Below are 23,723 nucleotides of genomic sequence, written 5' to 3'. Positions count from 1 at the left end.
GAGGATTTCCAATTTAAAAATTAAAGGGAAGAAATAAACGTTAACCAAAATGTAAACAAACCTCTCAATTCATTCAAACCTCTCCTGCGCAAAACACATTTTTAGGCTGCCAACCAGTCCACTGATTTCAGCTCAGTCAAATGCCTGAATTATGTGTCATGAAACAGAAATAGAACAGAAGATGAAAATGTCAAAACTTTTAAGATGGCAGAATTTTTTTCAGACAATGGAATCACTGAGGAAACGCAGCATCTGAACTAACCTTATTAAAGAAAGCAAATGGTTGCCTTCACAGAAAAGGAAGCATTTCTTTGAAAAGTTCATGAGTTCCAACCCGTGCCATTCTAAATACGGCAGAGACAGTGACATGACTTAAATCCACCATTTACATTTACTCTTTTAAGAGAGGGAATGGAGAGGTAAGACTCAGGTAATCATGAACATGAAGAATGATGAAGTTGGTAAACAGATTCAAAAACAGCAAAATTCAAATCCTCTTTGAAGGGGTTAAAGAGAAAAGAAATACTGTCTGCATTCAAGAACAACAAGCCAAACTATGTATAATCTTCTAAATTTATCCCACTCAAGTAAGATGAACCCTAAGGCTGTCATGAATCTCAAAATTACTTTGTGTTTTCAATTTTTAAAGACTTACATTGAGCACATTTCCTTATTATATACTTTAATATTTTCTCCATATGCATAATGTATGTTTTGGTTAATTTGCTTCATATACTTAATTGACAGGATAAAATTTCAAAATGGTAGTAAACTACTTTATGTTAAAAGTGAGAGAACATTAATCTTGACTTTTATTTTTGAAATCAAATTTGGATTCTGCCTGTTAGATTAAAAGTAAGCTTCTTGTTACAATTTCTCTTACCAATTATCCGTGCACAACTGTTATACCATGGTTGTACAGATTAATGAATGATTGGCTTCTTAATAAAGCAAAACTTTGATTTCAATGTATTTTTCAGAAGCATCAGATTTTTTAAAAAAAGATTATAAAGTAATGCTGCCTTTTTTTCCAGAACAAACAAATTATTACTCCAAAGTTCTTTTCCCTATGTAAAAATAAAGAATTTTATAGAACAAGAAGCAGAAATTTAGCAGGATGCTGTGTTTCAATGGGACATTTTCTCCTATTGGTTGCTCTAAAAAAACCCCAATGGTGGTAAAGAAAATAGAAGATGGATTTCTTGTTCTTTTTTTTTTCTTTTTCAACCTTTTTTCAGAGAGAATGAGAGAGAACGAGCACGTATGAGTGGGGGGGGCGCAGAGGGAGAGGGAGAGAGAGAATATTAAGCAGTTCCTCAAATGCAGGACTTGATCTCACAACCCTGAGACCTTGACCTGAGCTGAAATAAAGAGTTCAATGTTTAACCCACTGAGCCAACCCAGGCCCCCCTAGAAGACAGATTTCAAAAAGCATTTTGGCTTGTCATTGGTTTTCTAACCATCAGACTTTCTGAATTTCTCTCCACTTTGCCATTTTCCTAAGCTACCTGAGTTGTTTGAAATAGTGTCCAGGGGACACAGGCAAACATGAAATTCTAGTCATTCAATGAATCTGTTCCTTGAAGGCAGTTATAAGTGAGAGGCCCAATAGGAAAACCCTGAAAGCACAGGCCAGAAACAGTACTCACAAATATTCCATTATAGTCATCATTAATATTTGTGGTAGTCAGAATTCTAAGATGATCCCAGGGCTCCTGGTCCCTGGGGTACCTACTTTACAAAATCTCCTCCAGTTGAATGTGGGCAGTATCTGTGAATATGATGGATGTTCTTCTCGTGATTAGGTTGTTGTATTGCAAAGGTGAAGGGGCTTTTGCAGATGTAATTTAGGTCTCTAATCAGATGATTCTGAATTAATTAAAAGGTTATTATCCTGGGTGGGCCTGACCTAATCAGGCAAACCTTTTAAAAGAGAGACTAGAAGTCAGAGAGATTCTCCTGCTGCCTTTGAAGAAATAAGCTGCCATGATGTAAAGGGGTCTATGAGAGGGCCATATGGCAAGGAAATGCAGGGACTTGTAGGAGCTAAGCAGGGCCCCTGGCTGACAGCTAGCCTTAAGAAAGCCAGAACCTCAGTCTTAAAGCTATAAGGAACTCAATTCTGCCAATAATCACGAGAGTTTGCAAGAAGACTCAGAGCTCCAGAAGACTCAGAGCTGCAGTCCAGGACTACAAAATGCAGCCTGGACGAAATATTGATTATAGCCTTGTGAGACCCTGAGATGAGGGACTACCTAAGTTGTGCCCAGACTCTTGACCCATGGAAACTGGTGATAAGGTAATAAGGTAATAAATGTGTTTCGTTTTAAGCTATGTTTGTGGTAATTCGTTATACAGCAATAGCAAACTAAGGTGTTACTCAAATATGAGACTACTGTCCATGCTAGAAATGTATGTATTAAAGATGTTTACTGGGAACTAATTATTCTCTAGAATTCCAGAAGCTTCTATCATTTTTAGCAAATACATGCTAGATAGTGAAGTTTGCCTCTAGCCTACACTCACTCAGAGAAAACAGTAAGACATCTTTTTGGAAAAGAAGTGAACAAGTGGTTATTTCTAATGGCGTAAATTTTATTTCCAAATAAATTTGGAAACCTTCTATTTCCCCCTGATTCTTTTAGGAAATACCAATAACAAAATCAGATCAAATGACATGAAAAACCTCAAAAATAATTCTTGGGGTCTCCTATAATAAATCAAGGTGTATTTGGTAAGTTTTTCTACAACCTGATATTACAGAAAGTGAAAAAGAAGATACAGGGGAGGGGCGCCTGGGTGGCTCGGTGGGTTAAGCCGCTGCCTTCGGCTCAGGTCATGATCTCAGGGTCCTGGGATCGAGTCCCGCATCGGGCTCTCTGCTCAGCAGGGAGCCTGCTTCCTCCTCTCTCTCTCTGCCTGCCTCTCTGCCTACTTGTAATCTCTCTCTGTCAAATAAATAAATAAATCTTTAAAAAAAAGAAAAAAGAAGATACAGGGGAAAAACGCATAATTAATTTCAACTCCATCTGTCTCCTAAATTTTGAGACTTAACCAACTACTTTGACCTTTGACTAAGAACTTTATAGGGACAGTTATAAATCAAGTCCTACAGGAATGAGAAGAAAGTACAATGCTATACTTTGCTTAAGGAAGCTTCTTAAAGGGGATTTTTAAGAGTCAAGGAGGTACAATATTAATGGGAAGGTGGGGGGGGAGGGAGAGATCACAATAAACTGTAATTATTCAAGAAACAATGGCATAACATGCTGGATTTTTAAAAAGGCAAAACTGTAACAAGTCGGTGTGAGTGCTTCCTCAAAAATTCACTGTCCTGTTCACAGCGGGACATTATCTCGTCTGTTGTACAGTTTGGGTGGTTGTTCTCCAAATTGTTGGAAAAAATTTAACTGGTATATATTTCTTTCTTCAAAGTAGCAAAGTTAAGAACAGGAAGTTTTCTATAATGCGCATTTAGAGTTGCAATCTGTTTGGGAAAAATTCTGGAAACAAGCAAACTCTGCACTTTTGTTTTAAAATCCAATATATAAGCAGGTTAGAGAGGACTACAAAATGCTGCCAGTTTGACTTTACGTATTCTCCAGACCATTGCCCTCATCTAATTCCCAGTGACCTATCATTACTACTGCTTTAGCAGAACAACTATTATACCAAACCTGAAGGCTGCTGGAAGGCTTCATCCATCCAGTGGCCTCAAGAGAGCTCGGAGGCCGCTAAAGAGATGGTCATCAAACCTTTATATATTGATCATTCCCAAACACAGACTGAGAAGAATAAAATGTATAAATTATGGAATACCTACTATGTGCCAAGTACTTACAAATATCTCAAATGCTTATATTTTCATTCTCCAATAGGTAGGTATTAATATCCTTATAACTAAATATAACTTATATTTAACTTACATATATATAACTTAATATAACTTATAACTAAATATTGCAGAAACGTGACACCAAGAGATGTCAAGCAACTTGCTTAAGACCACACAGCTATGAAGCAGTATTTCAGACCCTGGTCTCTGGTCCTAAAGCTTGTAGGTTCTGTAACACATCACACTGCCTCATATAGTTTCCCTTGTATATTATACAAACTGTGTCCTACTTAAGTCAATAAAGTATATTTATAGTTCAAGTTTCTAATTTGGTTATCCAAAGAAAAAATTCAAAGAAAGGTTAAATCAGCTGCAAAAGAACATGCAAAAAATAAAAACAACTCTACAGTATACTAAGAAGCCTCTCATCTTATATGGCAAAGGTTTTTCTTGGCACTTGGAGAGATTAGTTAGGATTTTATTAAACATACCGCATTTATTATCAGTAGTTTTAAGACGGAACCTCCAAGGAATAAGTATCGCCTAGACTTAGAAGAACATAATGACCCAAAGATGTTAAATTGTTTAACAGCAAATTCGTACATTTAATATTCATAAGAGGTCTCTTGCCTGTTTAACAAGTTACTTCCTCTATAAAGCCTCAGGCAAACATAAGCAGGATCAAAAGTTTTTTTTTTAAGACCCACTGATATCTCCCAAGTCTTGTCTATGTTATAACGCAGTCATACCTCACGCAGAGGTAAAGTCTAACACACACAATGATCTAGAATTCAGTAAGTCTTGACATCAAGAGAGGCCTCTGAGCTGCTAAAGTCCGTGTCAAAACAAGCAACTTAGCTGAGTCACCGAACTCATAGGAAAGCATCATTTTACCGACTCTCCAAGTATTTCAAGGAGGAGGCTGTGATGGTGTGAGTCGAATGCTACTGAGGGGTCACGCATAATGAGAATAAATGAGCTCCAGGAGGGCAAGGCACAGGGAAGATAGGTGAGAACGGCTTACAAAATCAGGAAGGAAGAAGGGAAAAGGGGCATAGTCAGCTCCTCCTGAAATGAGTCTGCAGAGGGAAGCAGACGGTAGGGTGGTAAGCTTTGGGCGCTGGGGGGAAGCAAGGCAGAGCTTCTGGAAGATGGGAGGCAGTAAAGCACGCTTGCCCGCGAGGTGGGCAGGAAACAAAGACTCAGGGAGGGGATCACAGGAAAGTCCCGAAGAAGGCGAGAGGCCACACAAGCACCGCTTGGAGGGTCGGGGCTGGAACCCAGCAGGCGGGGGCTCTTCCCGTTTCCACCGTTACGCCCGCCGACATGCTTCTTCCTGAAAAAAGTTCCGATTACTTCTCTATCGTACTAACACGACGGATCACGAGCTGGTTTAAAATCGAGCTCACTCATGATACCACCATAGTTTTCTACAGCCTAAGTGGCGCGCTGACTGCCACTGTGGTTCTTCTCTTTCCACCCCGGCATTCCGATTCCCCTAAACCCCGAGATCTAGGTGCAGGCAGTGGGTGCCTCAGCCACATCTCTCTGACGAATGGAGTCAGCATCCATTTCCGCACCGTTTTTCAGGCTCAGGATGAAAGTTGGGTAAGTCCCCGTACCATATTTTGCAACTCATCTACCACCAGCAAAACAAAACAAAACAAAACAAAACTTTTTTTTGAGGATATAGAGAAATTGGAACTCTTTTTTTTTTTTTTAAGATTTTATTTATTCATTTGACAGACAGAGATCACAAGTAGGCAGAGAGAGAGAAGAGGAAGCAGGCTCCCTGCTGAGCAGGGAGCCCGATGCGGGGCTCGATCTGGACCCTGAGATCATGACCTGAGCCCAAGGCAGAGGCTTAACCTACTGAGCCACCCAGGTGCCCCCCACTAACAAATTTATGCTCAGACTCAACTCTTCCCGACGGAGAGAACCCAGCACTCCCTGGCAGCTGCTGAACAGGCGAGAACGGGACCTTCCTAGGACCATCTCCTCTGCACCTTGTGATGAGAGAATCACTAACCGTGATGCTAAATAAAGGCTGTGATTGCATAGATTAATCTCACAGTTAAAGCGCCATTCTGTTCCTCTGGGTAGAAACACACACTGTGTGATAGGAGGAGGTATTTCAAGATCCTGCACTCATCTTTAAGATTTGTGTCCTAACGATAAAATCCATTATGGTTCATTCCAATGTGATTTATGATGATTAACGCACTCAACAAAAAAAAAAAAAAAAAAAAAAAAAAAGGTAAAACATTCAGACTATTTTGACTTTTAACCTTTTTCGGTGAATAGAAATGTTTTAAAATCATTTTTTATGATGGAGAGAATAAAATGGAAGTTAATATAGCTTCTGAGGTTTATCCTTCTTACTCTATAGGCAACCATTTAAGATGAGCTGAAAGGACCCCCCAAAGAATTAGCACATCATAAAGACGTTCAGGTAATTTAAAAGGCTTGCATACAAGTGATTTCTTTAATTTTTAAAAATGGGAGAATGGAGTGAAAATTATATGGATTATTCAGGAGAAAAGAAATGATGAGTTCTCTAATGTATTCCAAATGTTCGTTTGTGAGTGAAAATTTACTACCCGGGAGAATAAAGAATAGACACAAGAAAAATGTCATATAAAGATCTGGTTCCTGGGCCAACAATAAAGTTTCCTGAGTTTTAAGGGGGATTTCCTCTCCTTTTAGGGCAAATACAGACACCCCAGTGTCAGAACTGAAGTTTAAAATGCTGTATTTCATCCTCCTCCTACTTAGAAGCTGGAGACTCCTACCCATTCCGATCCTTCCCCTGTCCCTCCCATCCTCCCTTGTGTTTAGGGAAGGATTGATTTTGGCTCGACATAGCAATCACACAACATTCACAGAGGACTGAGAATAAACAAAAAATTACTGAGAAAACCAAATAATTTCCTTTGCATGAAAAATAAATTCAGTATAGTACAGCGTAATGTTTTATTCATCCTGCCTAGATACCCAGCTGAAAAGTAAAAAACTCAATCATACATATGTTTGGTTCCTATCTGCCCTATCCAATATGGTAGCTACTAGCCACATGTGGCTACTTACATTTAAATTAATTAAAATTAAATGAATTTAAAAATTCAGTTGCTCCAGCAAAGCCATATTTCAAGTGCTCAATAGCCATATTTGGCTAGTTGTTACAATGCTGGACAGTGAAGATACAGAACATTTGCCTCACTGCAGAAAGTTCTATGAGACAGCTCTCGTCTATACACCACCAAGTAATTTTTCATGCTTTTGGTCCTACTATTATACAGCAGGTAAACCGCACTTCATTTTTTCAGCACGTATAGCTCTTTTGTAAGTTACGAAGCAAAGCATACACATATACAAATTAAAAATTATATATAGCCTGGGGGAGCAGAGGGGACAATAACACTCTCCTCCCCATCTCCAACAGGCTAGGGATAATCCAGTGCTCAAACCTGGTAAACATCTTCCTTAGATACGTTTCTCTATCTAGAATACCCGTTTCAGTGATGTGAAGTTAAGTGTTTATTAAAATATGCTCGCTTCTGTCAGAAAGTGATCGAAAGCTTGGCATTTACAGGTCTTATTGGTAAAATTTCATTTTAGAGATGTCGTCTGTGATGTTCCATGGTTGGGATATGCCTGCACTGGGGATCTATTCATCCTGGGGTTCCTTGGATACAAGCAGAAGGGCCATCATTTTACTTAAGGTAAAATCTGAAACTGACTGGAACATTTCATAGGGGGAAAAAAGAAATATAATTTTAGGCCTCCTCAAATTGCTTGAACTGTGAAATCAAGTAATGAAAACTAGAAAAGGTTCTGTCAGCTAGAATCTGAGCTTAGCGTAGTCAGCATTTTCTTGCTAAACCTTATTATGGGAAAGCATTTGATTTTTCATCTCTGTACTGTGTTCATCCCCACAAATAAACTACTTTGACCTCCACCTGTTACTTAGTGAAATCTGCCCACCAACCTTCAATAACCCTATTCTTTGTCATCAAAGGCCTTTGAGTCGCTGAGAAAGTGGGAAGATAGAGCTGTGCAAGGAGCTGAACTGATACGACTTTATAACTATGCAGTAGTTCGTAGTTCAAGCCGGATGCTACACAGCCAAAGGGGGAAAAAAATTTTTTTTTTTTAAAGGCTGGAAGGGGGCAACATGTTTCATCACTTTAACATGAAATTTTTCACAGAAAGAGAATCTCTCTTGAGCTCTTATCGAATGCAAAAGAACTCCTGGCCCTTTCTTTATAAGGGAAACCTCTCTCTACGAGAGTTCCGCCTTCATTTTCGATAGATGAGCCAATAGGTCCTCCTTTCAAAGCCTGAGAACACTTCAAGTTATGTTCATTCTGCAGAACAAAATGAACCACGGACTTCCAAGGCAGCCTCGTGGATGCAAAAGGACCACACTGTTCTTCAACGCTGCTAAAACACAAAATAAAAATTTAAAAGGGCAGTAGCTGTGCATAGCTACATAGATCATGTTCTGAAGCAGTATCTGACAAAACAGTTTCTTTTTTTAACAATGACATACCAGAAAAGAAGAAATTTCTGTGTAAAGTTGCACTTCGCCTGATTAACGCTACACTCAGCACTAGAGACAGTGTCTGTCTAATTACACTGTATAGTTATCTGAGAGGGATTAGCACCATGTTTCTGCTCACTGTCATTCTCTGTGACAACGTAATGATAGATCCGTTTACTTACGAGTGCCATGATTAAAAACTGTGCTGTTTTCTTAACTGTCTTCAGATCCTGGAAATATTTTATTAAAAATTACTTATCTGACATGAAGGGTAAATACTTGGCAAAAGTTCTTCATATCAATTAAGTCAACAAGTTGGTTCCATTCAGTCACAGTCTTGGTTGAGTGTCTTCCCTTAGGTTTGGTGACACTGGATCACCAATCCAATATAAAAGCGTTTGCTTTTATATTGGCATTAATGATTCACGCTTTTTTCTCCTTGTCTTATTTGTCCAAATCCTAAAGTTTGGTTTTCACTTAGACTAAAAACTGCTCGTGGCCGACATTTTCTCTGGAGTCATGATTTAGCACTTCTCCTTCATATTCGCACCTTTTTTTTTGGAACCCAACACAAGGATCCAATTTTATACCGACAACTCCCCACAGGCCAATCAGGATGGGTTGCTAGCAATATACCATCTTTTGCAGCTTTTTCTACTCGTATAATTAACTTTATCCAGCATCTATTAGGAAAAGGTCTTTACACAAGATAAAAACTGAAAAGCAAACCATGTTGGGCTCTACAAGTGGGCTGGCTACCCTCAAACCGAATGACTATTTCCTTATGTGTCTAAACAGACACAACTAGGGTCCTCTCCTTTTTTTCCCCCTTCCACTCACCAATCTCAAATGACAGTTGTCACCAACTGGGTCCCTGAATGTAAAGAACAACCAAAGACGTATACTGAATATAAGCGGCTACACTCCTCCCACAAGGCAGAGTTTATGTCTATGCTTTTAGTCAACTTCAGACAACTGCCAAGTAGTCCAAGTGGCAAATAATGACATTTATAACAAACTATATCTCTCAAAAAGTCTCCAAATGTGTGGTGAGGACATAAATTTAGGTAACCCGATATAATGATTATGTGTTATAAAGATTTTTTTTTTAAAGCTAAAGCCATGTTAAGGCTTCAATGTTGATGGACAAACTCATAAATATATCAAGCACATCAAAAGGAGAAAAATTGCCAGTTAAGTCTTTTGAGGATAAAATTTCTTTTCTGAAAAGGGGGAAAAAAAAAACACCCACTGAAAAAGAGAACTCTTAAAATTAGAAGCAGGTGTCACCACTATGAAGTGATAAATATCAAAGAATTACTGGCCCCGAAAAGCACTTATGCAACCCATACTACTTTTAATCCTTACATATGTATCTTGACATAAGAACATGAAGAACTGCTTGTATCAGTCCCTACAGAGTGTTAGAACAGAAGAGATGTTGCACGGCCATTTTGATAAAGCCTCTCTTCCTTTGGGTTCACGAAATGGCTGAAAGGCAGATGGCAAATTCGGACTGGCATTGAGTCGTAAGTAATCTTGATATCCTAGAATTCATTCATCTTGGAAGCTAATCACGGTGGAGTGACTTCTGGGTTGGGATAACCTAACAAGGCAGAGTAATCTGCTATTCCAGAGGACATTTCCAATTAGAAATGTCTACTGGGCTGTCGTTCCTTGAATTTCTAATGCCTTGAGTGCATTTCCAACAACGCACACGAAAACTTTACCTCTCATTACATACGATCACAAAAGATTGGCACATTGCTTCAGAATGAGGGCGGTGAGATGTGTGGACCACGTGAAAACCTGGGAGGGCTGGAGTAGCCTCTGGAAGAACACCGAGCATTCACAGCTGTCTGGAAAGCCTGTTCTCCACAGCGGGCTGAAGGCACTGATCATAACCCAGTTCCTCACTCCAAACAGACCACAAAACCAGGAACCAGAGTGAACCGGAGTAATCTGGCAATTTCAGAGGGGTTTTAAACTGTCAAGAAAGGGAGGTCAGTAATTCTTGACTCTGAGGAGGCAAGCCCCATTCACTGTATTTCGACAGATTGAGTTTCTCCATCACGGTTTAATTTTTCATCAAGGTTAAGTGATGCTGTGACATAAAGTGACAAAATTTTTTATTCCTGACGTCTTCTCCTATTTAAGAGACACACTTTGTGATTCAGTGCTGGAGAGAACCCTCTCCATTTTAGGACTTGTGCTGTTCAGGAATCTATCAGGAAACAGTTCCTGATTTACTATGCCAATGTGAGCATTTCTCGTAATCTTGTAGGATGTAATTCACCCATCATCTCGAAATGGGTGCCATGTCTTTGATTAATGATGAGTTTATGATGTATTTGAAAGCCTTGGATGGATACAGTAGGATAAATAGGCATTATTGTAATCCTCTGCTGAGCAGGAAAGCGAGTGGGATGTTCACAATCGCAACAGAAATGGACACATAGCACAGGCAGAAAAGCTACTGACCCTTGAGTTCTGCACAGGCAGGGAGGTTTCTGTCTTCTTCTTTCCCCATTCCTCACATAAAGCCCCTATTCTGGAGTATTAAAAAGCTACTTTATTGAAGACACTGATGGACAAAAAAAGAGAAAACTTTATTCCAAACTTTATTCCTATATAGCTGATGGTGTTGTATTTTGTTGTTTCACATTTAAATAGAACAATCAGTATGTGGGAAAAATATAAAAACCTATGAGAGAGGGAAGTAAGTCTGAAAAAAGATTTATTGTTGACCTCTATCATTTTTTACAAATTAAATCTCTCTCCCCCCCAACTCTCTCTTAGAACTATGTCTGGCCCATAGTAAGTGCTTAATAAATATTAGCTATCAGTTTTAAACACTTACATGTTTAAAATTTCAGCAGCATTCCAATGACAAAATATAGGTTAAATTGTCTTTCATTGTTAGTCAAATTGCGGTTATTATTTGAGTCTATGAAATATCTACATTTTGTTTACAGAAGAGAGGAAGTCAGAACGCTAAAGAATTTTTTTTCCTTATATGAGGTTAAAATTGCCTTCTGTTTGAGTTCTACAAATATCTAATAATGCTAGATAAATAAAATTTATTAGATACAGGAAAACCAGCATAGCCAACTCTTAGGTAAGTCTGATCTACCTGCCCATCTACCTGTTTCTTTTGTTTCTTCTCTTCCAACTATAACTTTTGGTTATTTTTCCCTTTGGTGAATTTAATGTCAATTCAGAGTAATTGTATTTCCTCTAAGTAAACATTTGCTTAGATTCTGCCCAATTTCATTCATTACCCACAGATCAGAACACTCTGTTTCGGGAAGGGGGATTTGAATCCATGGGTGCAGAAAGATCTTTGGCCGGAGTCAAATGAGATTGCTTTGCACACTTCCTGAGAGTTTTCTAGCATACTGACTGGTTTTCTACAGGCTTTTTAGAGATAAAGAAAGAGAAGTCTGGTATTATGAAGGGAAGGAAATAGGGACTAGCCTTTACTAATGTTGCTTTAATAATGGAATGTTTGATGCACCAGTTTTTTTCAAGCAGATACGGTGGAGGGCAGTGGTATAAGCCAATGAATAAACTCCTGACCTGGATGAATCCTAGTACTCCTGTCTTTTTTGTGGCCACGAGGTGCTTGTTTGAGCAGTTAGCCCTCCTTCCTTTGCTGCCTACAAACACTTTGAGGGTAGAGTCTGTCTTGGCTTATTTACTTATTTTTCCCTCTTTCACCTTGCACAGTGCTTAGCATGTAATAGACACAGATTCATAACTATGTTTTCCATTTAACTTCATGTACAGGCGTACCTCGGAGATAAGGCAGGTTCAGTTCCAGACCACCACAACAAAGCGAATATTGCAAAAAAGGCAAGACAAGTGAATTTTTTGGTTTCCCAGTACACATCAAAGTTACGCAATAGTCTACTCAGTGTACAATGCCATTATGTCTAAAAAAAAAAAAAGTATGTACCTTAATTTAAAAATACTTTATTACTATGCTAACCATCATCTGAACTTCTTGCAACTTATAACCACTGATCACAGACCACCACATCAAATATAATAATGATGAAAAAGCTTACAGTGTTGCAAGAATTACCAAAATATGACACAAGACAGGAAGTGAGCAATTGCTGTTGGAAAAATGATGCCAAGACACTTGCTTGATGCAGGGTTGCAACAAACCTTCATTAAGAACACAGTATCTGGGAAGGGGGAGAAATCAAAGCACCATAAAATGAGGTATGCTTATATCTTAAACTCATATAGCACTTCAGAGTTTTCAAATATTTACCAAAACATAAAGATACATAGTACTTGTATAACGCTTTATGGTTTACGAAGTATACTTTACCTTTAAAAAAAAAAAGATTTTATTTATTTGACAGGCAGAGATCACAAGTAGGCAGAGAGGCAGGCAGAGAGGGGTGGGGGGAAGCACTGAGCAGAGAGCCTGATGTGGGGCTTGATCCCAGGACCCTGAGATCATGACCTGAGCAGAAGGCAGAGGCTTTGACCCACTGAGCCACCCAGGCGACCCTACTTTACCTATTTTTAAAATACCCTATGTTTGGGGCTATGCACAGTACCTTGCACACAGCTGGTACTTAAGAAATAGTAGTTCCTACTTTTATATACCTCTATTTGATCATGTCAGAGCTATACCATACACAGCCTGGGCTGTTTTACTGTCCCCAGCCTTTACGTATGAGGAGATAAAAATTCAGAGAAGTAGTCTGCTCAAGTCCCCAGGCAGGCTGGGGTTCACGGCAGAATATAAGAATTATAGAGCTGTGATTCTTAATTTGTACTTTTCCCTCTTTATGATATGTTCTATTTCACTCCTATTTTCTCCCTTCTTAAGCGAGCCCATAAGATTGGTGTGGCCGGAATAAACCTTGCCGTAGGGTTCCTTCCCACGACATGCTACACTCGGCCATGCGATGAGCCAGCACTTCGCTGACCAAGGCTGCTGGGGCTGGGCTGAAGACGGAGATGCGGACAGGGGAGGGCAGATTCCCCGTCTCCATCCAAGGTATAAGCTCCATCTCTTTCTTTCTCCTTTCTGGAATATTTACACAGCCTCAATTTCAAACATGAAATTAACAATTTGGAGATGTGGATAATTTCTGCACTCAGACGAGCCCAGCTGAAATGCAGCATCTGTTTTCCGGGACGCTTCTGTATTCACGAGACTGTGCATCTGGGTTCTGATGCAAGAGGGCTGCACTCATTCACACAGCAAATGTACGCAGCGCTCCGCTTCCTGAACACTTCGCCCCCCTCACGGGGTGAGCGCAGACATGTGTGGTCTCCAGCTTATTATTTATTTATTTATTCAACAAATATTGATTGAACGGAGAGCCTGTGCCAGGTACTAGACTAGGCTGCAGGAATATAACAGTCATTTTCTGGACGATGCTTTCTTGTATATAATATATGTATATATAGGTGAGAGGAGTATTTTTTTTTTAATAGGGAACCTTTTGGACTCTCAATTACAATTGGTTATTTTAGGCCCTTTATTTGGCATGATGAAAACAGCTTTGATAAAGAAAGTAAGGACATTTGGGAAGGGTGGTTAGAGGGCTCGCTGTGTGACACGGTTTTCCTGCCATAAACCCTTGTTGGGATGAAATGTCTCCGAGGAAGGAGGGTCCCTAAACCATAGCACCCCTTCCCTCCCCACTGCCTGCTACTGTACCAGTGTTCCCTGGTGGACCAGTCTCTAATGAGCTGGTGCCAATACTAAAGGGATAATGGAAGAGAATGTGGTTGCAGAATGATGCTTTCCCACTGCTCCATAAATGCAGAAGAAAAGCCAAGACATTGATCCTACGGCAGTGTTCTGTAACAGCGACTATTCCTATTACAGCGGGAGACTGTGGGAGATTTAATCATTGTCCCTAATATATGCTAGTGCAGCAGAGTGTCTGTGATCAAGGTACTATTGTTACCAGTCTGCTGCCTTTTTATTGGCAGTGATAATGGGCCTCCTCCTCTGAGTCGCAGCTACAAGTTTAAGTTGGTAAACTTCCCCCACTCTTACAATTGATGAATGACGTTTGGTAGGTCAAATTAGGACCAGCAGAGTTGGGAATCCAAGTGAACCTAATATGTGGTATTTAAAATGACAATGAATGAACAGAAGCCTGCAAAATCCAACTGTGCTCTCTCAGGAGTGGTGACATTGAACTCTGCGTCTACAGGTCCCAGGCCAGTGGTTGACCAGATGATTACAAAGATATTCTTTTACAAATGCCTTTTAAAAATGTCTTTCTTTACTTAATGATCATGAGAAGAACAGACCACATGTTACTGCACTGCTTAATCTTGACCTTCAAAAATGAAGAGCACTTAGTCTTTGGGAAGAAGTTTATCTACGAAAGAAGTTTATCACTGAAAGTTTTTAAAAGAGAGAACTATAACTAAACTTACTATTTATCAAATCTGACTTTAAAAGCTCTTCATTGAACTGTTTAGAACTCCTGACGTCTTGGCTGATGTAATGGTGCCTGTTCAGAAGGTCTGACAATCGTGGTGTGAAGGAAGGCATGCTATTTCTGAATATTTTTTTTCTTCAGAAGAAAATTTCAGGAGTCTTTGCCTCCTGTTTTCAAGGAGAGTACTGAATTTCACCAAAAGTCCTATAATTTCATGCTTTTTCTTTTCTTTCTTTTTTTTTTTTTTTAAGATTTTGTTCATTTATTTGACAGAGACAGTGAGAGAGGGAACACAAGCAGGGGGAGTGGGAGAGAGAGAAGCAGGTTCCCCACTGAGCAGGGAGCTGGGTGCGGGGCTCGATCCCAGGACCCTGGGTTCATGACCTGAGCCAAAGGCAGACGCTTAATGACTGAGCCACCCAGGTGCCCCAATTTCATGCTTTCATGCTTTTTTACAATTAAAAAAAATGATCTGAACCTCTTGTGGAACTTCACGGAAACATACTTGCTTGGTGCAGCTGTGGTCTCAAATGTAGTAAGTGGTGCCACTTGGTAATGTGTGAAGCGGGATGGATCCTTAACAGAGTCGCTTTTGGGAAACAAAGCATGAGAAGGTTCACAGGGCAACCACAAAGCTGCCTTGCAACTCAGGAAGAAAGATACAGGAAGAACACTTGAATTTATATACACTAATAATTAAAAGACTAAGGAATATCAAGTCTCACTTTCAAGTCAGTGACTGTTTCTCCTCTGGGTTCCAGCTGACACCTCATTCCATGGCTGCCTTTGGAGGAAAGTGTCCTGAATTCTCCAGTTAGACTGAATAACTCTCCTCTTTTACTTCTAAGGGATTTAAACCTGTCTCCTTTCAACCACCATTAGCTGAATATAATCTTAACACTACCTCACACGATTAGAAACATTCACTTTAGAAAAGGACTTTGGCACTTGGAATGGAAGTTCAAATTCATTACCTCATTTAATTGTGACAACTCTGTGACAGAGACGGACTGGAAACAACAGTTCCCATCTTACAGAGAGTAGCTGACAACTAAGGAAATGTGATTTGCCCTTGGAAGATAGGGACCTAATAGAGTCATCTTTGTACATATCTCATAGTGCACTCAGTCAGCGCTTAATAAAGATTCAGTGAGTTGGTCTGACTTGAGGTATACTGATCAGTCATACTTGAGGTATACTGATCAGCACTTAGAATGGAGGAAGATGAGAGAGAGAGATGGAGAACAAGCATTCTTTCATGCAGTGAAACTCAACACTGCACAAGTCAATGAGTGAGTGTGCTACCTCCTCTGCTCTGTTTTAAAATAGGTTAGGGTTTCTAAAGATACAAATGTAGTGATCCAAAGGGGCACGTGCACCCGAATGTTTATAGCAGCAATGTCCACAATAGCCAAACTATGGAAAGAACCTAGATGTCCATCAACAGATGAATGGATAAAGAAGATGTGGTGTGTATATATATACAATGGAATACTATGCAGCCATCAAAAGAAATGAAATCTTGCCGTTTGCGACAATGTGGATAGAACTAGAGGGTATTATGCTTAGCGAAATAAGTCAATTGGAGAAAGACAACTATCATATGATCTCCCTGATATGAGGAAGTGGAGATGCAACGTGGGGGGTTTGGGAGGTAGGAAAAGAATAAATGAAACAAGATGGGATCAGGAGGGAGGCAAACCATAAGAGACTCTTAATGTCACAAAACAAACTGAGGGTGGCCAGGGAGAGAGGGGTAGGGAGAGGATGGTGGGGTTATGGACATTGGGGAGGGTATGTGCTATGGTGAGTGCTGTGAAGTGTGTAAACCTGATGATTCACAGACCTGTACCCATGGGGCTAATAATATATGTTTATAAAAAATGAATAAAAAGTAAAAAAAAAATAGGTTAGGGTTTTATTTCTCTAGAAAAACACTAAAGGCATTCCTATTTAAAGTTGGGGGAAATAAATAAATAAAATAAAATAAATAAATAAAATCTTTTAAAAATACATTAATTAATTTAAAAAATTAAAAATAAGTATTATCTCAAAAAAAGGGTTGATTAACTTAAAGGCATACCCTTTAAGGCGAACAATACTTGTAATAAAGTTTGGTACACCATTACTTGTCAATGTGGCCCATGGTTGAGCCTGAGCTGTCGTTGGCTTACTACTTGTTAATAATTAGATTTGACTAAGTAAGAGTCTACGGATTGAAAATACAGCAAACATCAATTCTGGGAGGATTACTGCTGGCAAATTTTGTTTAGGTTTATTGAAAACACCCCCAATTCCCTGCTTTGTAGGCTCCACTCAATCCATCAATATTTCTTGAGTACATATTATGTACCAGATGCTGATATGGATGCTGGGGATAAGCAGTGAAAAAGACAGACTAAGTCCCACTGCCCATGGAGTGTACATTCTCCAGAGAGAACACAGATGAGAGGAGTAGACAGGCATACGAAGAAAGAAAAGCAAGGTTAAGAATTATTGAATGATGGAAGAAAAACACCAAGTCTTTAGATCACTGGGAGCCTCTCTGATTGACATCTTATTTGAACAAAGATCGGAATGCTGAAGATGATTTGAATTTATAGGGAAAAAAATTAACATTTTACTCAGTTAAAAGTTAACACTATTTGCTCATATATTGTGTCCTATGTGTGTTTAATAACCCACACTCCTTCTCTGGCTTTCGATTATACGACAAGGCTTTGGGATAAAGAAAAGTTGGGGGATTTTTCAGGTCTTTCTGTTGAGTTATTTTTTCGTTTTTATTATTGTGTTTTTAATTTCAATACAAACCCAGGACATGAGATCTTCAATTATAAGCATAAGCATTATGGTAAAGAGGTTACTGAGCATAGAAGACAAAACTTAACCTCTGAACTCAGACTCAGGTTCAAGTTTGGACCCTGGATCCACAGGTTTACTATCTGTGTGGCCTGAGACAAGTCACCTAACCTTTTACAATTCTGCTTTCTTCTCTGCTGAGGCAAGATCCTTCCATTCTGTCTTGCACAATTCAGGGTAGTTAAAAACCAAACCAAAACAAAACACAAAATCCTGGTATACAGAAGGTACTCCAACAATCGTAACTGCAGTTTTTACCGTGTGTATGGAAGCACCGTGCGTAGCATCTGAGCCCACGTAGGCGCCTCTTGGCTTCCTATTTACTTGCATTATGAGTTTCTCTGTAATTATTCATTTGTACAGATAAACAAGAGTTGATGGTATGTGAGTTTTTCCTTGATAGAATTTCACAGAATTCATTTCATCAGTGCGTGATTAGCTTCAAAGCTTCGAATCTAACCCAGTTTTGAGATAACTGGGAAATGAAACTAAGTGGAGGGAACAAATGCGGCATTGTAAGAGAAGCAAAAGTCAGCTGGAGGTTGTCTGATGTTCTTAAACTAACATCATCTTTCATCTCCTATGCCCTTCTTCCCAGATAATAAGAGCTCTGCACTGAGACTGCTGAGATAAACTAATGGGGAACAGGATACTACAAAAGACATTTGAAAGAGCCCATGTAATTTACTGCATGTCTGGTTTGTTTTACTTTCCAAAGCCTTCCTGTTGCTCAAGGAAATTTGTCTCCTCTGGCCACCTTCGGCCCTCTTTTGGCAGGGAGTCCTGAAAAAGCATCTGAGGGCAGGTAAACAGATGCAAAGCTCTCTAAGTGAGGAGTCAGGACAGGCCGTGCTTCCTGTGTCACATAGGAGGCATGGACAAAGTATCCTTTCGCATTTGTTTGAGAGAATTATCCCCTCTGTCGGCAACCAAGAGGCTGCTGGTGCATTCAGTATAAGTAACTCCTAACATGTTCTGAAGGTAATTTACATGAGGGAACCACTAAAAGCCTCCTACTCAATGAACTGTACCCCCAGGGAAAAGCTACGCAGGCCCGGATCAGTGTGGGAACAACATAAGGGTGTTCTCTGTGCCAAAAAGGGGATTGGGCTAGATGGAAAATCCCCAAAAAGGACCATCTGGCAGCATAAATTATCCATTTAAAATGGCTGGTGTGAGTTAATGACACCAAAGTCACCAGGCACATGTACAACATCCTTCGGTTGAGTTTTAATGTCCCCTCAGGCCCTGTTTCAATTATGACTTTCTACGCTGAATATGGCCAAGTGTAAATGTATCCACTGTCCTCCTCCAACCCCAAACACGTACACCATGAAACTGCATTTTTCTGTGACGCAATAGAGAGAGCGGATGGACAGTCAATCCAAGAATCCAGTATAATTGTGGGGGATTTCTCTATTATGCCGCACATATAGTATCATTACCCAAAAAGAATTCAGCCGTTAAACTTTCATTATTTAACGACTGCAAAGGATCTAGGCATTCAGATGTTAAAATTTATGATCATTTGACTCACAGGGTGCAAAGTGGAAAAGAATTACTCTGAAAAAAAAGAGTCACTAGGTCAAAGTACCCTATATTCAACCTGCCTCCCTCTGCCTCCAATATGCCCCCCACCCCCACCAAAATACCTACTTAAGGTCCTGGAGAAGAGTCTGGGGGGTGGGGGTGGGGCTTCATGTACATCAACACGGTAAAGCAGCTTCACTGTGTATAAAACCTCATTAACACAATACTCAAGCACCACGTCCCAAACCTATATATCTCGATTCCGAGTTTCACTGAAGCAGGTAAACTGGCTAGAACTCTAATTAGCCTTTTAAAAAGGGTTCAAAGAAGTTTAATTTTTTAATAGCACATAAACTTTTCATTGGCACTATCCTGAGATCTTGCTGATGATGCCGTTGGTGGCAATGGGGAGTCAGCATTTTCATCTGCATTTAGGCCTGGCTTTATTTCTTAGGCACTCTCAGTGAACCGGCGTGAGCTAAGAGTGTTGCGAAGCAGATGTGTATGACCTTTCTAGAAGATCCACCACACCTTGACTGCTGTGTTGGTAATTATTAGAAATAATGAGAAGATGGAGGCCAAGGTCCTCATCTCTGTACTTTTGCAACTGTCACCATGTAATGTTCTCCTGATACATCTGTGTCCCACCCCCAACTGTGAATTCCTTGAAAGCCAAAGCCAGAGGCTTCCCATTCACCCTTCGGATCCCGGGACCAGGCAGAAAGTTCCCAGTGAGGATGGCTGAATGAGTGAGTGAGAAAATTAAGTACAAGCAAGACCAAATGAAACTTGTGCATTTTAGTAGAAGGAGCAAGATAAAGGACTTGGCCTGTGGGGCCTGAGGTTCCTTTGTTTTTAATTATCATGCAATAAAACTGCTGGGGGATGGAAGGTATCCACTTCTGTGAATGTTAACACATGTCTAGATTCTTGTACCCACCGCCACAATCAGGATACACAACAGTTCCATCACCCCGAAAATCTCTCTCATGCCAGTCCCTGTGAGGATTGTGTTTTGATATGTCAGAGAGGAGAGAGAGGTATTAAGATCTGAAGACAAAAGGGTTAGTTCCAAAATCTCTTTGGCGTTTGTCTGTTCTTGCAAGGAATCCCTCTGAGGCCTAGGCGGGGACAGAAGGATCAGAAAGCATTTTGTTTCAAAGTTCCTCGGAGCTAGGTAGGTATAACTCTTAGATGGGTTGTGTATGTTACCTTACTTCATTCTCAAGAGCATTGAAACAGTTATTAGTATCGACAGATTATGAACACGGAGACACTTAGGCTCAGAGAAGTTGGGTCATTTGCCTATACCCCCCCAGCCAGCAGCAGCAGCAAGAGCCAGGGTTACACTCTGACTCTCTGTTCCAAACCCACACCCCATCCTCTCTACCCATGTGACTTTGCAGGTTGAAGAAGGCGCACGAGAAGATGCTCCCTTGTCCATGCAGAGGTTAGACACGGAGAAAGGTTTCAAAACACTTCTGCTAGCTGAATTGCTCACATTCCTCTCAAGACTCAGAGCCAAGACTAGACTATCCCGGGAGGTCAGGCTAGCCGTCAACATTTGCTTAGTTCACTAGAGATGGACAGAAAGATGGTTGCTCCGTTTCAACAGAAAAGTGCTCACGGTGATACCCAGTAACCCGAAAACACATTTAAGCACCTCCTCATTTTCTAAAAGTCCAAGTCGACACTGTAACACGGGGACCCTCCTCTCCTTTCTAAGATTAGCCATCCGGCTGAAAGAGTGGACAGATTTTTCTCCGAGATTATGAAAAGATAATCCCAAAAGCCAATCCCCAAAGGCACTTAGGGGAAATGCAAAAGCAAAGGCACATGCATCTGGGACTGTAGCGTAGGTGAGGATATGTAAGAGTCAAGCGCCTCGGCCCATTCTGACAGCCTCTCAGTTCAGCTGTATGTGCTCCAGGCCCCCCTTTGGTGGAAGCAGCCGTCAGAGAGGAACAGGTGTTCGTGTGGAAGGCTCGGCCACCGTGAGCCGGCTTCCTTCCGTCGAGGTGCACACGGCCCCCACGCGTGTTTTAGACGTGGGTGCGCTGGCCACACGCCCGCGCGCCTGCCCCGCTCACCTGGCTCCACTTCGTGCCATCCGCTGGACTGACTGCCGCTGCCCGGGGAGCGCCCTTGGCCTGTGTAAAATGGCTCTTCACCAGGACTGTCCATTTCATCCTCCACAGACTTGAGGCGCTTTGTGGAGCTGAAATAACAAATGGGGACATGTTTTAAAGCCATCCAAACCACCTCTCTTGGATAGCGCATCTCTGGTGGAAAGAAAGCCAAAGGAGGAAGCAATTGGGCAACTCGGGTGTAGCTCTAGGACTCTTTTTAGGCTCCTGTTCAGTTGAGTGAGTCACTGGATGTGGAACAAAGTCTTGGGTCTGTGTTGTTCCAAGTGTCTGGGATTTTGATTTTTATTGTCCCTCAAGTTGCTGCTGCCACATCCTGTTCCTTTCTCCTTTGAGGAACTGGGGGCCTGGCTCCTGCTCCCGTCTCCACCTGGAAATGTCTGCAGGAAGACTGCATTTCGTGTCTCCTCAGGCAGCAGTGGGGACCTAGCCAGCAGCAATTTCCCTGCACATCACTCGATCCCTCTGGCACCCCAGGAAGAATAGAGATCTGGGTTCACAGCCCTCCAGAAGAAGAGCTTGGATTGCTTCTCTCTCTCTCTCTCTTTTCCCCTAAGTTTTCTCACCTTCCACTTGGATCTGTTCATTCAAAAAATATTTGCTGCGTAGCTGCCCTAGTCCAGATTCTGATGGAGATGCTAGAGACAAATACAATGATCCAAAGAGATAGAAATAGGGGGAAGGAGTACATTTCGCTCTGAGGAAGAGTGGCCCAGTCCTTTTTAGGCTCTTCCTCTTTTGATGGCTACACAGAGGTCATGAGAATGAAGCTCTGGGTATTTTTTTTTTTTTTTTTTTTTTTTTGGGAGAGGTATGGCTGGGAAATTCCAGCGTTTCCTCTAGTTGAAGGGCTGAGTTTTCCCCCCAAGCTGAGGCTTCAGGAGTGAAAAGACAGTGAAATGCCATGTTGCTAATATGTTCTAATTGTCTTAATTGATTATGTCACTAACATGCTACCAGAATGAATAGATTTCATACCTAGTGGGAATGCCCACTGGGAAATCTCTTCCTCGTGTGTCAGGGTACAGACTTTTTAATATGTTTTCATTTATTAAACACCGTGCTGTGTCTCTTCTACGTGTTAGGTGCTGTGCTAAATGCTGGGATATCAAGATGCATCCGACATGGTTCCTATCTACATGGAGTTCACGGTCCAGCAGATAGAGATGCAGAGGCAAATAAAATTGTGCAAAAGAGAAATGTAGGTATTATGATGAAAGCACATACAGGACACAGTAGATTTCGTGATGAAAGAAGAAAACAATGATATGCCTGGAAGGTTGGGAAAAGCTTCCTGACGGACAGAGTTCCTGAGCTGTCTGTATGGGTACGTGTCAAGAAGGCAGGCATAAGGAAGAAGAGGGCACGGAGAGGCTGGCTTTTGGTTGAGGCACCACTCAGGCAGCCATTTTTATTTTAAGATTCTAAAATCCTTCTTTATTAATTGGCAAAGTGTCACCAACTCAAGTTTCCCCGCCCTTGCCACACCAGCTGTGCCCCAGGACGCCCTCACGATGCACAAACTAAAGGACTAATGTTGTGTGCATCTGGGGCGTTCCAGGACTCAGCCTGCGTCCGGCGGCAGAGCAGCACCCGTTCTAATCGGAACGCTTGTGTCACGCAGGTTATCAGATACTCTGAACATGGCTCCCAGGAAGGAGGTGTGTATCAGGCAGAAGCAACATCATGAGGAAGGTACAAAACATGTAGAGAATTGCCAGCTGTGTCAGAGTGAAAGAAGGGGGTGGAGGTGATAGAAGATGATACAAATCCGGATTTTATCCTGTCGGCCATGAAGACTCCCTGAGAAAGTGTCAACAGGGAGTGACATCAGAGCTGATTTCAGGAAGTCCACTCTTGTAGGCGTGCAGATGGTGGCTTTGGAAAAGCAAAGCAAAAAGGAGGAGATGGATCCTAGGAGCAGCGAGACAGTGAAGAGGCGATGGCTGCAATTCGAATAAGCAAATGTGGAGGGCCCAATCTAACGCAAGAAATTCTATTATTAAAGTTGGTATTCCAGTATGCTTTGCCTTTAAGTTCTGGTCTCATTAAAGCCAGACCACAGGAAAGCAACATATCTGTAGCATGCTAGCTTAGTACCCAAAGGAAAACCTTTAATAGCGTATTTTATGTTCTTTGCTTGGCTTTCCTTGAAGTTCAATGAAAAATAGCCACTTGGAGAACTTTTCTATAATTTATGAAAGTACTTCGAATAGAATTTTTTTTTAAGATTTTATTTATTTATTTGACAGAGATCACAAGTAGGCAGAGAGGCAGGCAGAGAGAGAGAGAGGAAGAAGGCTCCCTGCTGAGCAGAGAGCCCGATGTGGGGCTTGATCCCAGAACCCTGGGATCATGCCCAGAGCCGAAGGCAGAGG

The 23,723-nt window shown here is 41.0% G+C and overlaps 1 protein-coding gene across 6 annotated transcripts in view; it reads right to left on the bottom strand.

Annotated features, from left to right (window-relative positions):
• Positions 1-23,723, bottom strand: part of NFIA (nuclear factor I A) — a 368,251-nt gene that overhangs the window by 80,898 nt on the left and 263,630 nt on the right. For all 6 annotated transcript variants that reach the window (XM_045064622.1, XM_045064620.1, XM_045064623.1 and 3 more), the window contains exon 6: positions 21,289-21,416. In XM_045064622.1, the coding sequence (XP_044920557.1) occupies positions 21,289-21,416 (128 nt within the window). The remainder of the gene's footprint in view (positions 1-21,288; positions 21,417-23,723) is intronic.

The sequence above is a fragment of the Mustela putorius genome, unplaced genomic scaffold (genome assembly GCF_011764305.1).
Source record: "Mustela putorius furo isolate JIRA1106 unplaced genomic scaffold, ASM1176430v1.1 tig00003853_pilon_pilon_pilon, whole genome shotgun sequence".
NCBI classification, from domain to species: Eukaryota; Metazoa; Chordata; class Mammalia; order Carnivora; family Mustelidae; genus Mustela; species Mustela putorius.
The sequence above is the reverse complement of the archived record's forward strand: the minus strand, read 5'-3'. Positions and strand labels throughout refer to the sequence as shown.